The 12,958-nt window shown below is 34.9% G+C and overlaps 1 protein-coding gene across 2 annotated transcripts in view; it reads right to left on the bottom strand.

Annotated features, from left to right (window-relative positions):
- GramD1B (GRAM domain containing 1B) overlaps positions 1-12,958 on the bottom strand; it is a 390,336-nt gene that overhangs the window by 168,827 nt on the left and 208,551 nt on the right. For both annotated transcript variants that reach the window (XM_090412772.1, XM_090412773.1), the window contains one exon: positions 3,486-3,654. In XM_090412772.1, the coding sequence (XP_090268898.1) occupies positions 3,486-3,654 (169 nt within the window). The remainder of the gene's footprint in view (positions 1-3,485; positions 3,655-12,958) is intronic.

The following is a 12,958-nucleotide window of genomic DNA, read 5'->3' as shown; positions in this document are numbered from 1 at the left end:
TTCCTCAGATATCCTTCTCTTCTTGTTTCATTCTATCTAGTTCTGTTTTTTAGAAGCCTTCCTCACCACTTCTGATGGCTAGAAGAGACTATCAATCTTGCATGTATATACACGAGTTGTTATGTTCCATCGAGTCATTTACGACTCCTGGTGATCCCATGAACATGCATTCTCCATTCAGATCTGTTCCTGACCATGTCTTTCAGAATTTCCAAGGGGCACTCCAGTTGCTTCTTTAACTCCAACTACCCATCTAATTCTTGGTCTTCCTCTTCTCCTGCTTCCATCAACTTTAGGAAGCATCATCATCTTCTCCAGACTGTCATTTACTCACATAATGTGTTCAAAGTATGACATTTTTGCTTGATGATCATAGCTTCGAGGGAGCAATCAGGTTTATTCTGTCTATCACTGATTTATTGGTTTGCTTTCCAGTCCATGGTATTCTTAGTAAGCGTCTCCAAACCCATAATTTAAATGCATCTATCTTCCTTCTTTCACTCTTTCTCAGGGTCCAACTTTCACATTCATACAGTACCACAGAGAATACCATTGCTTTTATGATTCTGATTTTTGTTGCGAGGCTACTATCTTTAAAGATCTTGCTTAAATTTGTCATTGCTTTCTTTCCGACTAATAATCTTCTAACTACTTCAGTACAATAACCATCTTTATCAATTCGGAATCCTATTAGCACAAAATTGTTAACTGCTTCCATTTTCTCCCAATCTACTTCAAAATCATTAAGCTCACACGTTGCCATACCTTTTGTCTTTTTCAGGTTAAGTTTAAGACCATATGTAGCACTTTCTTCCTTAACTTTCATAATAAGGTTCTCCAAATCTTCTTTGCATTCTACTAGCAAGATGGTATCATCTGCATACTTTGAATTATTAATATTTTTTCCACCAATTTTAATTCCAACTGAAGACTCCTCCAGCCCTGCCATTCTTAAAATGTATTCGCTGTACAAGTTAAACAGGTACTGAGAGAAAATACATCCTTGTTGCACCCCTTTACCTATTGTGCAATACTCAGTTTCTCCAAGATCTGTTCGGACAGTAGCTTCTTGTTGATAATAAAGATTCCTCAGAAGGATAATGAAATGCTCTGGGAGACGCCCATTGTTCTTAACACATTCCACAGTTTCACATGATCTACAGAGTCAAAAGCCTTGCTATAGTCAAGGAAACAAAGGTAGATATTCTTTTGATATTCCTGTGCTCTTTCTATTATCCATCTCACATTAGCGATTTGATCTCTTGTTCCTCTGCCTTTTCGAAATCCTGCCTGTTCATCTGGCATTTCTCTCTTCATGAATGGTTCCAGTCTTTTCTGAATGATCTTAAGTAAGACTTTACTTGCATGAGAAATCAGTACTATAGTTCTGTAATTTTCGCACTCTCTTGCATCGCCTTTCTTCAATAAAGGTATATAGACTGATATTTTCCATTCCTTAGGCCATGTAGTTGTGATCCAAATTTGCTGATATAGAGCTGTTAAAATTTTAACTGCCTCTTCTCCCAGGGCTTTGAGCAGCTCAATAGGCATTCCATCTCCTCCTGGTGGTTTTTTACTGGATAGCTGTTGCAGTGCCCACCCCACTTCACTCTCCAGTGGTATTGGCTCCTGTGTATAATCCTCCTCTTCAAATTTCTCAGTAATTTTGGAGTCCTTTCTGTAAAAGGCTTCTGTATACTCTTTCCATCTCTCTTTGATGTCTGCAGTTTCTGTAAGATATCCTTTGTGTTTACTTTTCAATATTGTCACCTTGGCACTAAACTTCCCTGTTATTTTTCTGATCTTTTTGAAAAGATCTCGTTTGTCCTGTCTTGTTTTGGTCTTCTATTTGATGGCATTCTTGGTTAACGTATTTTCCCTTGTCTCTTCTGGTTTGTCATTGAAACTCTGCATTCAAATGCAGTACTTTCTGCAAATTTTCTGTGGTCTTCATTTTACTCCTTTCCTGAACAGTTTTGATTGAATCTTCTGACAGCCATTTGGACTTCTTCTTATACAAACTGTTGGAATATTCTTCTTTGCTTCTGTTTTAATTATATCTTTAATCTCTTCCTATAATTCATCCGGTTCTCTTTCACACAAATTGAATGTGTCGAATCTGTTCTGTATGCTAATATTGTATTCAGCTGGTATGTTTCCATATCTGATCGACATTTGTGTTGTTTTCAGTTTCCGTAATTTCACATGTATCGTAGCCACTAATAACTCATGGTCTGCTCCACAGTCTGCACCTGGAAAAGTCTTGACAGACTGAATTGCATTTTGCCATCTTCTTTGTCCAAGTATATGGTCAATTTGATTTCTGTATTGTCCATCAGGTGATATCCATGTGTACAATCTTCTTTTGTGCTGTTTAAAGCAGGTATTAGAAACAAACAAAGAATTCTCTGCACAAAACTCAACTAGTCTCTTCCCTGCAGTGTTACGAATACCTAAACCAAAACAACCTGTTATTCCTTGTTCCTCAGTCTCTCCCACTTTTGCATTCCAATCTCCGATAAGTAGCCATAAATCTTGCTTTGGTGTGGCATCTATCACTTCTTGTAACTTGTCATAAAATTCTTCAATGTCTTCTTCTGATGTCTCTGTAGTAGTTGCATAAACCTGAATGGTGGTCATATTCATTGGATGTCCACTCATTCTGAGAGAAATGATTTTCTGTCACTCAGTGGATTATAACCTAATACATACCTAGCCATCTTTTTCCCGAGTAAGAAAGATATTCCATTTTTACGACTTGTCTCATGTCCTGAGTAATATACCATATAATCCCCTGACTGAAAATGGCCCATTCCTGTCCATCCAAGTTCACTTATTCCCAATATATCCAGCTTCTTGCACTCCATTTCCATCTTTATTATTTCCAGCTTACCTTGGTTCATACTTCTAGCATTTTCAAGTTCCAATCCCGTGGTTTCTTGTGAAACAGGGAACCTCCCTTTTCCAACCAGTAACATCCGTGACCAAGCATCCTTCCGGGTTTGACCTGAACACATCATAAAAACTAGTTCTACTTGTGGAAGTCCTCTGTTCTTCAATCTCATGTACACATGAGACTGATATAAAAAAAGTTTATTTTTTTATTGTATGCAGCTATTTAGTGTTTTATCATTCAAAAGAATTATTTCACTATTTTATCTTTGCAACTGAGTTGTCTTCATATTACGTTTCATGACACAGCTGAGCTACTTCCAAATAATTTCAGATGATATCCTATTTTATGTTTGTCTGCAAAAAAGCATATTCAGTTAGGCCAGACCTCTCGTGCAAAATTTATATACTCCAATTATAATATTAAGAAATGTAGCTAACCTTAAAACCAAAATTCAAATATCAAATTCACATATAGGGAGAAAAAAATCTTTTATATATTCAAATGGACATGGCAAAATATAATGGATTTTATTTTTTAAGAAAAGTGAATTTGAGAAATGATTCATATTTATAAAGTAAATGTGACTTACTGTCAACTCCATTTAATTCTGATTCTGTAGTATCACTAAAGTCTGTTGGATACTCAGATGATTTATGTTTTCCTAATGAATCTAAGTCTTCTATACTAGGTGATAACTGTTCAATGCAACTAGCAACATCCAGGGGTTCACAGCTGTCTCTGGATTCTTCCAATGAAATCTTTAAAAAAAAAAGAATAATGAAATAAAATAATATATATATATTAAAAAAAAAAAAAAAAATATATATATATATATATATATATATATATATATATATTTTGATGGTGGGATGGATAATAACAGATTATTACAAAGCAATATATTTCAAAGTGCACTGCATGTGCAACAAAAACAAATCATTTCACTAAAAATATACAGACATTGTTTTTCCCAAAGATGTTTCAAGAAAGAAAGTTTTACCTCTATCTTTTATATTTTTCTAGAAGCAAGGTTAGCAGTAACTCATATGGTAAGCTCTTTAAAGTATGTTATCATCATCAGGTTTTGCCTGAGTTCCTTCCTTTATCAACATCTACCTCACACATAATACTGATATACATATTTTTTATTTATTTATTTTAATTTTTTTTTTTTTTTTGTGGTTATCACCCACAAAAGTTTATCACTAAACCTATAGTACATTTGTACCATGAGTGGGCAAATTTTTTTTTTTCCATTTTTCTCAATTTTATTTTTTATTTTTTGTAATTTTTTTAATTTATTTTTATATTGTCAGGAAATTCTGCTTCTAGAGACCAAATATAGAACTTTTTCAGCCACTTCAGGCCTCCAATAAGGGGAAAAGTGGTCTCACACCAGGCGACAAAATTCATCTTCCACATGAAGACAATCACAAACATCCATGCCCACGGCGGGATTTGTACCTGTGGTCCATTGGTTGGAGAGCAGGTATTCTAAATAATCGGCTAACCAGGCCGGCATAAGTATTATATTTAACAATATAATATACACAATATACTTGCAAATTAAATATAATCCCAGAACACACATTCTTCACTAAATCTAATAACTGATGCACATGTCTAACTGATTCAGCTACTGTATTGTTTTAATTCATATATGCTTCGAAGTAGTGCTTACAAATAAACTAATATTATTATTATTATTAATAACATCTGACCTCCATAGAGTCAGAGACTCATCATTGGAGGTACACACTACTGCACACAATGCTCATCCAACCGTGCCTTAAAATGATTCAATGTGTCTATGTTCACAACACACTCAGGCAATGCATTCCACTCACCAACCACTCTTCATGCAAAGAACCTACTCCACACTCCTCTGCTCACATCCTCTTTATACAGTTTCCAGTAATGGCCTCTTGTTCAATCCCCTCCCATTTCATGAAAAATCTCTTCCATGTCAACCTGATAACAACCTCTGATTAGCTTATATGTCTCAATTATATCCCCCCCACCCCTCTTCCTCCTATTCACGAGGCTTTGCAATTTACATTCTCTCAATCTGTCCTCATACTCCACATTCCAAAGACTACTGACAACCTTTGTGAATCTTCTCTGGACCCATTCCAACATATCCTCATCACCACGAAAACACGGCAACCAGATCTGTGCACAATAATCCAAATAAGGCCTGATCAAGGCCATATACAATGGCATCATAACATCTTTATTTCTGCATGTCAGGGTCCTCCACATCATTTCCATTATCTGATATGATGCCTTCACAACTGGCTCCTGAACTCATAAATCGAACAACAATGGTCCCAAAACTGACCCCTGCGGTACACCATTACTGACTTTCCTCTTATGGGATGCTGCACCCCCATATACAACTTTCTGATACCTATCTGAAAGCCAGTCACTGATCCAACTCAGAAGTCTGTTATCCAATCCCATCTGTTTCAATTTATTTAACAGCTTGTCATGTGGCAGTCTATCAAAAGCTTTTGCAAAATCCATACACCACTGTATATGCATCTCCCCTGTTCAAGGTATTTGCCACCTTGTTATAGTACATAAGTAAAACAAATCTCCCCTTAACAAACCCATGCTGATAAACACAAAGAATACTGCTGTTTTCAACCCAGTTCTGTATCCTATTTCTCACCAATTGCTCTAGTACCTTCACCACAATTCCAGATATAGAGAGTGGCCTATAATTTGAAGCCACAACCTTATCACCTATGCCTCTATGCAATAGAACAATTTTACCTTCTTTCCACTCCCTTGGAACTTGTGCTGTTGTAAGGATCTTATTAAACAAGCATGCCAATGCTACTACCAATTCCCTGGAAGACGTTTGGTGATATGTCATCAAATCCTATCGTCTTATTGACATCATGGTTATTTATTTCCTCAAATATCTCCTGCTCACTCACAATTAAGCCATCCTCTCCTATGTCCTCTATGCTTAACTTCCTCATGATTCCACTCAGATCAGAATGAAACACCCTTAAAAATTGATCACTGAATACCTCAGCAATGTCTTCTGCAGTGGTTACCATTCTGTCATTTTCATCCGTTAACATAATCTTACCATGATCATTCTTCCTTCTACTTGCCACATATCTAAAAAAAACTAGTATTTTTCTTTAATTTCCTTACAAACTGAGTCATTCTCATGGCTTGTTCTTTATACTCTTCATGAAACTGATTATTATCATTATTCATCTTGTACTGCCTCCCAAAGTGCCTTCCTCTTCCAGATTTCATGCTTAAGTTCCTCATTCATTCATATTACACCTACTTTATTCAGCCTTTTGGCCTTCGGAATACATTCATTCATTGATGCTGTTATGTATTTCTTTGTCAGTTCTCAAACAGCATTTATTTCGTTACCATTCAGCTATTCATTCCATGCTATAGCTCCAAGCTGTTTCCTAAGCTTGTCATAATCAAAAGCTTTATAATTTCACATATATCCTTTCCTCACAGAAGTCTGCATATGGCTAGCCACAACCCAGGTGATAATTTCATGATCACTCTCACCAACTGGAGGAAAGTATGAAATTCCACTCACAATTACATCCTCTGATGATATTGATCAGATCTAAAACTCTTGATCCCAGCGTGCCCTCTTTTACATGCTGCCTGAGATAGTTATCTTTCAAGAACTCGAGAAATCCATTTTCCTCATTTTCATGTGCTTTTGGAATTTCTTCATTCCAATCTATACTGCAATAATTAAAATCACCCATAATAATTACCCTTCTTTTGTTCACTAATCCAAGTTGTTTATACATTTCTTCATTACCACCCTCCACATTCCCTGGCCTATAGCAACATTCAACTAAATATGTCTTCTTGTCAACTTCCACATTACACCACACTGCCTCATAACTAGAGCCACTATTTCCCCTCTTTCATGTCTACTTTATGTGGACTTAATTCCCCTGCTATCATCAGCAGCACTTCCCCTTCCTCGTTGTCCTTTCTATCCTCGCAAAAAATATCACCTTCAGTTTTATAGCACTACATAACATAGCTAACTTTTGACAATTATCAAATGCAGTCAATTCTTTCTGCAAAATTCCAGTTCTTTAGAACCATGTACCTAATTTTTGTGCCAATAAAAAGAACAGCAATAGACTCTAGGATAACACAGAAATACATATTCAATATACACGTATATCTGTGATTATTGTACCCACACCCACTTTCCTCCCCATTAATATATATCATAGTACCTTCAAAAAAATTGTCAAATCTAAACTTACTCTAAACTAATCTATGTGTATATAGTATTTCAGCAAGGTTGAATGATTTCTATAAATAAGGTGAAATCAGTCCAATACAGAGTTCAGAGCACTTGCATCCTGTTACTTTCACACATACTTGTATAAGCACCAGTGGCATTGCATGCCCATTTCGGTTGGGTTTGCTGTCATGTGGGTTATGCAACACGTGCTAAAAATTTCACTTCAATTTGACCGTATGCATGGGCGTGCGTCCGCAGAAAATTTTCCAGGGGCATGGGACAAATAATCACATCAATAAATTTTTATAATTATTGATTAATTTTAATTAAATAATTACATCAATAAACATCTTTTAGCATTTTTTTATGTAATTATTTATCAATGTAAACTATAAATACAGTACATTATTTTCATTTTAGATCGATTTTAATGATCTTTAATTCTTGGGGAAAAAAAAAGGATTCAGAATTAATAGTTTTTGGACAATTTCATATATAAAAAAATTGACCGGCATATTTTATTAAAAATCAACTAATTAATTAATCCCAAAATCCTAAATTATTAAAAAAAAAGGATTCAGAATTAATAGTTTTTTGGACAATTTCATATATAAAAAAATTGACCGGCATATTTTATTAAAAATCAACTAATTAATTAATCCCAAAATCCTAAATTATTAAATTATTTCAGTTGAAAAGCAAAAAAATCATAAAACTAACAAGTAAAATTATATTAAATTACATACACTTACCTTTTAAAAATGTATTTTTCTGTTTAAATTTGTTTCACTATAAATTTGCAATTTACATTTCATTCAGTGACTCACTAGACACAGAGGGCAAACGAACTAGTCTCGCTGTTCACAAATCAGAAAAAGATGAACCAAAAACAAAAAAAAACGTGTTTTATTGCTGCAATAAAACACGTATTCTATGGCTACCCCACCGTGGGCCGAAAGAGGCCAACTCATAATAAAATTTTAAGACAGACAAAACTTTCCATGATCGAGGGTTGAAGGTTACATATCTCAATCACTTTTATGATTATAATTTGTGGAATTTTTTACTCGAGCCCAGGAGAGTTCCCCATTGGCCCTCCTCCCTCTGCAGATGCCCATGACTGTATGATTGCATTTTTATCGATGTATGAAAGTTTTGAGAGTGCATAGCGCATCAGTGCTCATCTTAATTGGTACAATGAAATTAATTGCACGATAACTTTGAATACTTCTGCACAGAGTGGGGGAACGATCTGTTTGTTTTAAGATTTATTAGAAAACAACAATGAAGGAGAATGCTTTGGTTGGTATATTTGAAATACTCAAAGATGAAAATATGTGAACCATCATTTATAAGACATGTTAGAATAGGAAATGAAAAGAAAGAATAAGTGTGAGTAGAAATACTTTCATTAATGGTAAACGAATTGTTAATAATTAACATTTGTGATATGTGTGTCCTATAAGTTGCTGGGTAGAGCGAATAGGACGATCCTATAAAGTCTAAACATGAATAAGTGAATTTATGATGGCATAATTAAAAAAAAACTTAGGAGGAGACAAGGAATGGCAGGAATAAATATCGTTTGATGGAGCAGCAAATCATCTCATAAAATTGGTTGTCCATGTTATGTGCATTTCTCTGGTTTGTATATATTTCGCTCTATTTTCCAAGAAATTTCTTTTGTTTACTGAGACTCAGTATACATTACATCCGACCGTTATCGGAATTATCCACACTTTCGAGAATTCTACATTCATCAGTTTTTTTTTTTATTTGTTTTAGTATCAGCAGTTCTTCTGTCTCTTATCAATCTCGCATATGCTGGTATTTTGTTGTAGATCAACAATGTCTTATAATACACAGACTATTAATTTTTATTCATGAATAGATATTTTTTACTCTGTTTTTCCGAAGACTAGAATAAAAATGTCTTTATACCGTTAAAAAACTTTGCAACCTCAACAAATGCTATATGCATAGCAAGAGAAACATTTAGGTTTTTTCTCCTAACATCCACTTTCAAATTTTCAGTTCCAGAAAACATGTGTAACAGCTGTTTGTAATACAGCCATCGGATATAGTAATTGCTCAACTCATGACAAGTGACAATATTCAATTGGATTGGTTGACACAATAACCAATCACAGCCGCTAGGTGCTGGGTGAACTCAAAATGTTAGCTCACCCAGTCTCGCCTTCTCAGCGGTTTAAAAATACTAAAACGCTAAGAATTTGACCTTCTGTGCCCTGTTTACATCTTTTCAAAGGGCTCAAAGGTGTATGCATTTTGAAAGCACACCCAGGCTATTAACGCGAATGTGACGCAATGTTTATGCATCAAAAAGTGCCCTGTTCAAGAAGTACTAATGCTTTTGACATTTTTTGTGATCTCCCAGTTCAAGAGTGAATTTGATACTGGGATGCAAGCTGTTCAGATAATCTTTGAAATCAATTAACTCATTCACTGTTCCTGACCAAATAATGAAAATATCGTCAATGTAACATAACCAAATTTTTGGTTTCTTCTGATAGTTTTTGATTGCATTTGCTTTCAAATTTTCCATAAACAGGTTGGCTAAGGCTGGAGAAAGGGAGAAACCATGATCATCTGAACACCTTGCATCCCAATATAAAATTTGCTCTTGAACTGGAATATCACAAAAAATTACCATTCCTTGATATCCTTGTCAAAATAAATGAAGAAGAAAAAAATTATCCTTTTTGGTATACACAAAACCTATCACAACGGGAACATTTTTAAATGTCATTTTTCACCATCATCGATTACAAAAGAAGATAGGCATGATTAAAACATTATGAGATAGCACATACAATATATTCAGCACGTCAATTAAAAGAAATGAAGAACTGCATTATCTGAGACAGAGCCTCACACTCAATGGTTATGAACCCAAATCGATCAACAAATTTCTTAATACATATACTGTAGCTAGCCCCTTTACTTAAACAAAATTTTAATAATGTAATCATGCTACCTTATATCAGAAATGTTACAAAGTGGGTACATTGCTCTGTGATACAACATCAAAGTGACTTTTTTACCTTTGCATAAAATCTCCAGATTCTTACATCCACCAAACCTCCACATCATCCCACAAAAAAAAACCAGACATTTATGACATTCATTGCTCTTGTAGCATTTGCTATGTAAGCCAGACAGGAAGGTTGGGGAGATCCACAGCATAGGCTATCAAGTAGTTTGGCAACAAACAAAAATGCCTTATGTCGATCATAATTATTTTACAAGAAAGCCTTGCAAATGCTAAGGATCCCCACACAATGTAACAAAAATCAAGGCTTACAAGTTTATAGGACATGTCTCAGATAATGGTAAAGAAACAGCATTATTATTATTGAAATAAGCACTCTACAGATAACCATAATAATCAAAATTTGTTTCGTTTTTCAACTGTGAGTTCATTTGAAATACTACTGAATATAATTTTGCAATATTTTAAAATTAGCCTCAAAATAAGAATGTAATGCAATTTAACATGTCTTGTTCATAAAAGAAGAAAGAGTTGTTCTCAAACACCAGCAGTATATCTAAATCTGTAAGCATAACAACATGACACATATTTTCATACAGGTATGAAATATTCTTCTTCTTCTCTTCCGTCTAAGACGGGTTGAGTCTTCTCTTGAGCAGGATCTTCCAGTCTTCTCTATTCCTTGCTATTCGAAAAAGTTCCTTATATGTTCTGCATCCCGAGATGTTCTTTATTAATTTCAGCCAGGTAATTCTTGGTCTTCCAGGTCTTCTTTTTTCAGTTGGAAAAGTATTGATTAGGACGTTAGGAAGTCTGTCTGCATCCATGTGTACAGTGTGTCCAAACCATCTCAGTTGTTGTTTTCTAATTTTTTCTATTATTGTCTTTTTATACAATAGTTCTTGTCTGACTGTGATGTTTGTTTTCTTTTCTATCCAACTTGTTCTATTTATTTTTCTTAAGCATTTCATTTCAAATGCCAGCAGTTTTTTCTCCTCTCTTTTTTAACTGTCCATGCTTCTGCTCCATAGATGACTGTTGGTATAATTATTGCTTCATATAGTTTGATTTTGGCTTGTTTAGATATCTTGTTTGTTTTCCAGATTTTCTGTAATTTTCCCATGGTGGTCCATCCTATCGCTATTCTGTGTTTGATTGTTTTGAGTTCATCTATTGTTTCTGTTAGTTTTGATCCTCAAAACTAACAAAAATAGTATGAAATATGTGCAAGTAAAATAAAATGTAATCTTCAAACTTTATTTATTGCAATAAATTTTGCTCGAAGTGCGGAAATTTACATGAAATTAGCATTTCCAGACGTGTTACACAATATTTTCTGTAACGTGGCTTCCAAAATGAATATATACATATATTCATTTTGGAAGATGTATATATCTTGAAAATAACCAAAATGTTGACTTGCAATTTCCTAATGGAGGAAATTCCAGGTAACACAGGTTCACTCTTCTAAGTCAAGAAGTTATAAACATTACAAATCCACTATAATTAGTCATTCCCATTATTTCCAGTGTTCAAATGACAAAAATAGCAAGAAAATAATCACGTGCACTTTCTTTTCAAAAAAAAAATTCAAAGAAAGTACATTATAAATCACGCAAATCACCACATTATAAGTCACCACAAGTCAACTGTATTTGCTGTATTGAAAACAGTCCAAGTGTTTTAGGCTGTTGTAGGTTTCTTTCATGTAGACAGTGTGTCAGACTGAAATGGATGGAAGCTGGTTTCCATTATCTAGCAACATAACCCTGAGACTCAATTTTTGACAAATCTATGAATAGATGCCATTTGCGGGTCATGTTTGATTCGAAGGGCATTCATGAGGCAATCTACATTGTAGCAGAAAACAAGGTCATCTTCCGCTTCCTTTCAGAAGTAAAGCACAAACTGCTCATGATGAGTACGAAATGAAGTCACTCGAACATTTACCTCAAGAAGATTCCATTATTGAAGTCCTGATCTCAGTAACTCCACTTTGGCCTTGGACAACTCCATATCGCAAACAAGATCATTCAGTTCTTGTGGTGCAGATGAAGCACCATCGCCAGCATATGGATCGTCATTAGATGCCAAAGGCTCAGGAGAACCCGATATCAGTTCACCTCCATCTTCATTGTCCTCTGCATCGATGGAAAATTCTTTTGGAAGTTTGGGAACAGGAAGTCCTTCACCATTCAGAACTGGTTGGAAAGCAGATAATATATTTGGGTATGCTACTGTCCACTTCTTTTTCCTTATGATGCCTCCCACAACAGGTGGTACCATGCAGAAGTAGTAGTCATTTGGATAATTGCAGACTGAGTTTCTCCTAAACAAGACCTAATCGACAGATTTTATTGTCATTTTTGTGTTCAGCACAATGAAATCAATGAAGACTTGATATTTTCATTTCAGAGGCAAATTGTGTGTTGTCCAATGTAATCAATGTTTTCAGCAGAGTATGCAAAGACATATCCACAATTTGATTTATATTTTTCACTCATAAGGTTACTAAAAAGATTTATGGCCTCTCTTCTACACACTGTGATTGGATTGCCAGTTTCCTCACTGGTCATGCATCATGACAAACAATAAATAATCAAAGGAGGTCATTGATGTAAAGAAGAGTATGAGTAAGAGCACAGAACCCTGGGGCACTCTAGCATTGATGGGGAAATCTGATGAGAGGAAGCAAGCTATCCACCATTGACCTCCTTTCTCTGACTTGAAATCCTATTCACAGCTTTGCTAATGACGTACTCTTCATCATTAGATAAACCCTGCA

Source organism: Typopeltis vanoorti, chromosome 23 (assembly GCF_054136105.1).
Source record: "Typopeltis vanoorti isolate ZY-2024b chromosome 23, IOZ_Tvanoo_1.0, whole genome shotgun sequence".
Lineage (NCBI taxonomy): Eukaryota > Metazoa > Arthropoda > Arachnida > Uropygi > Thelyphonidae > Typopeltis > Typopeltis vanoorti.
The sequence above is the reverse complement of the archived record's forward strand: the minus strand, read 5'-3'. Positions and strand labels throughout refer to the sequence as shown.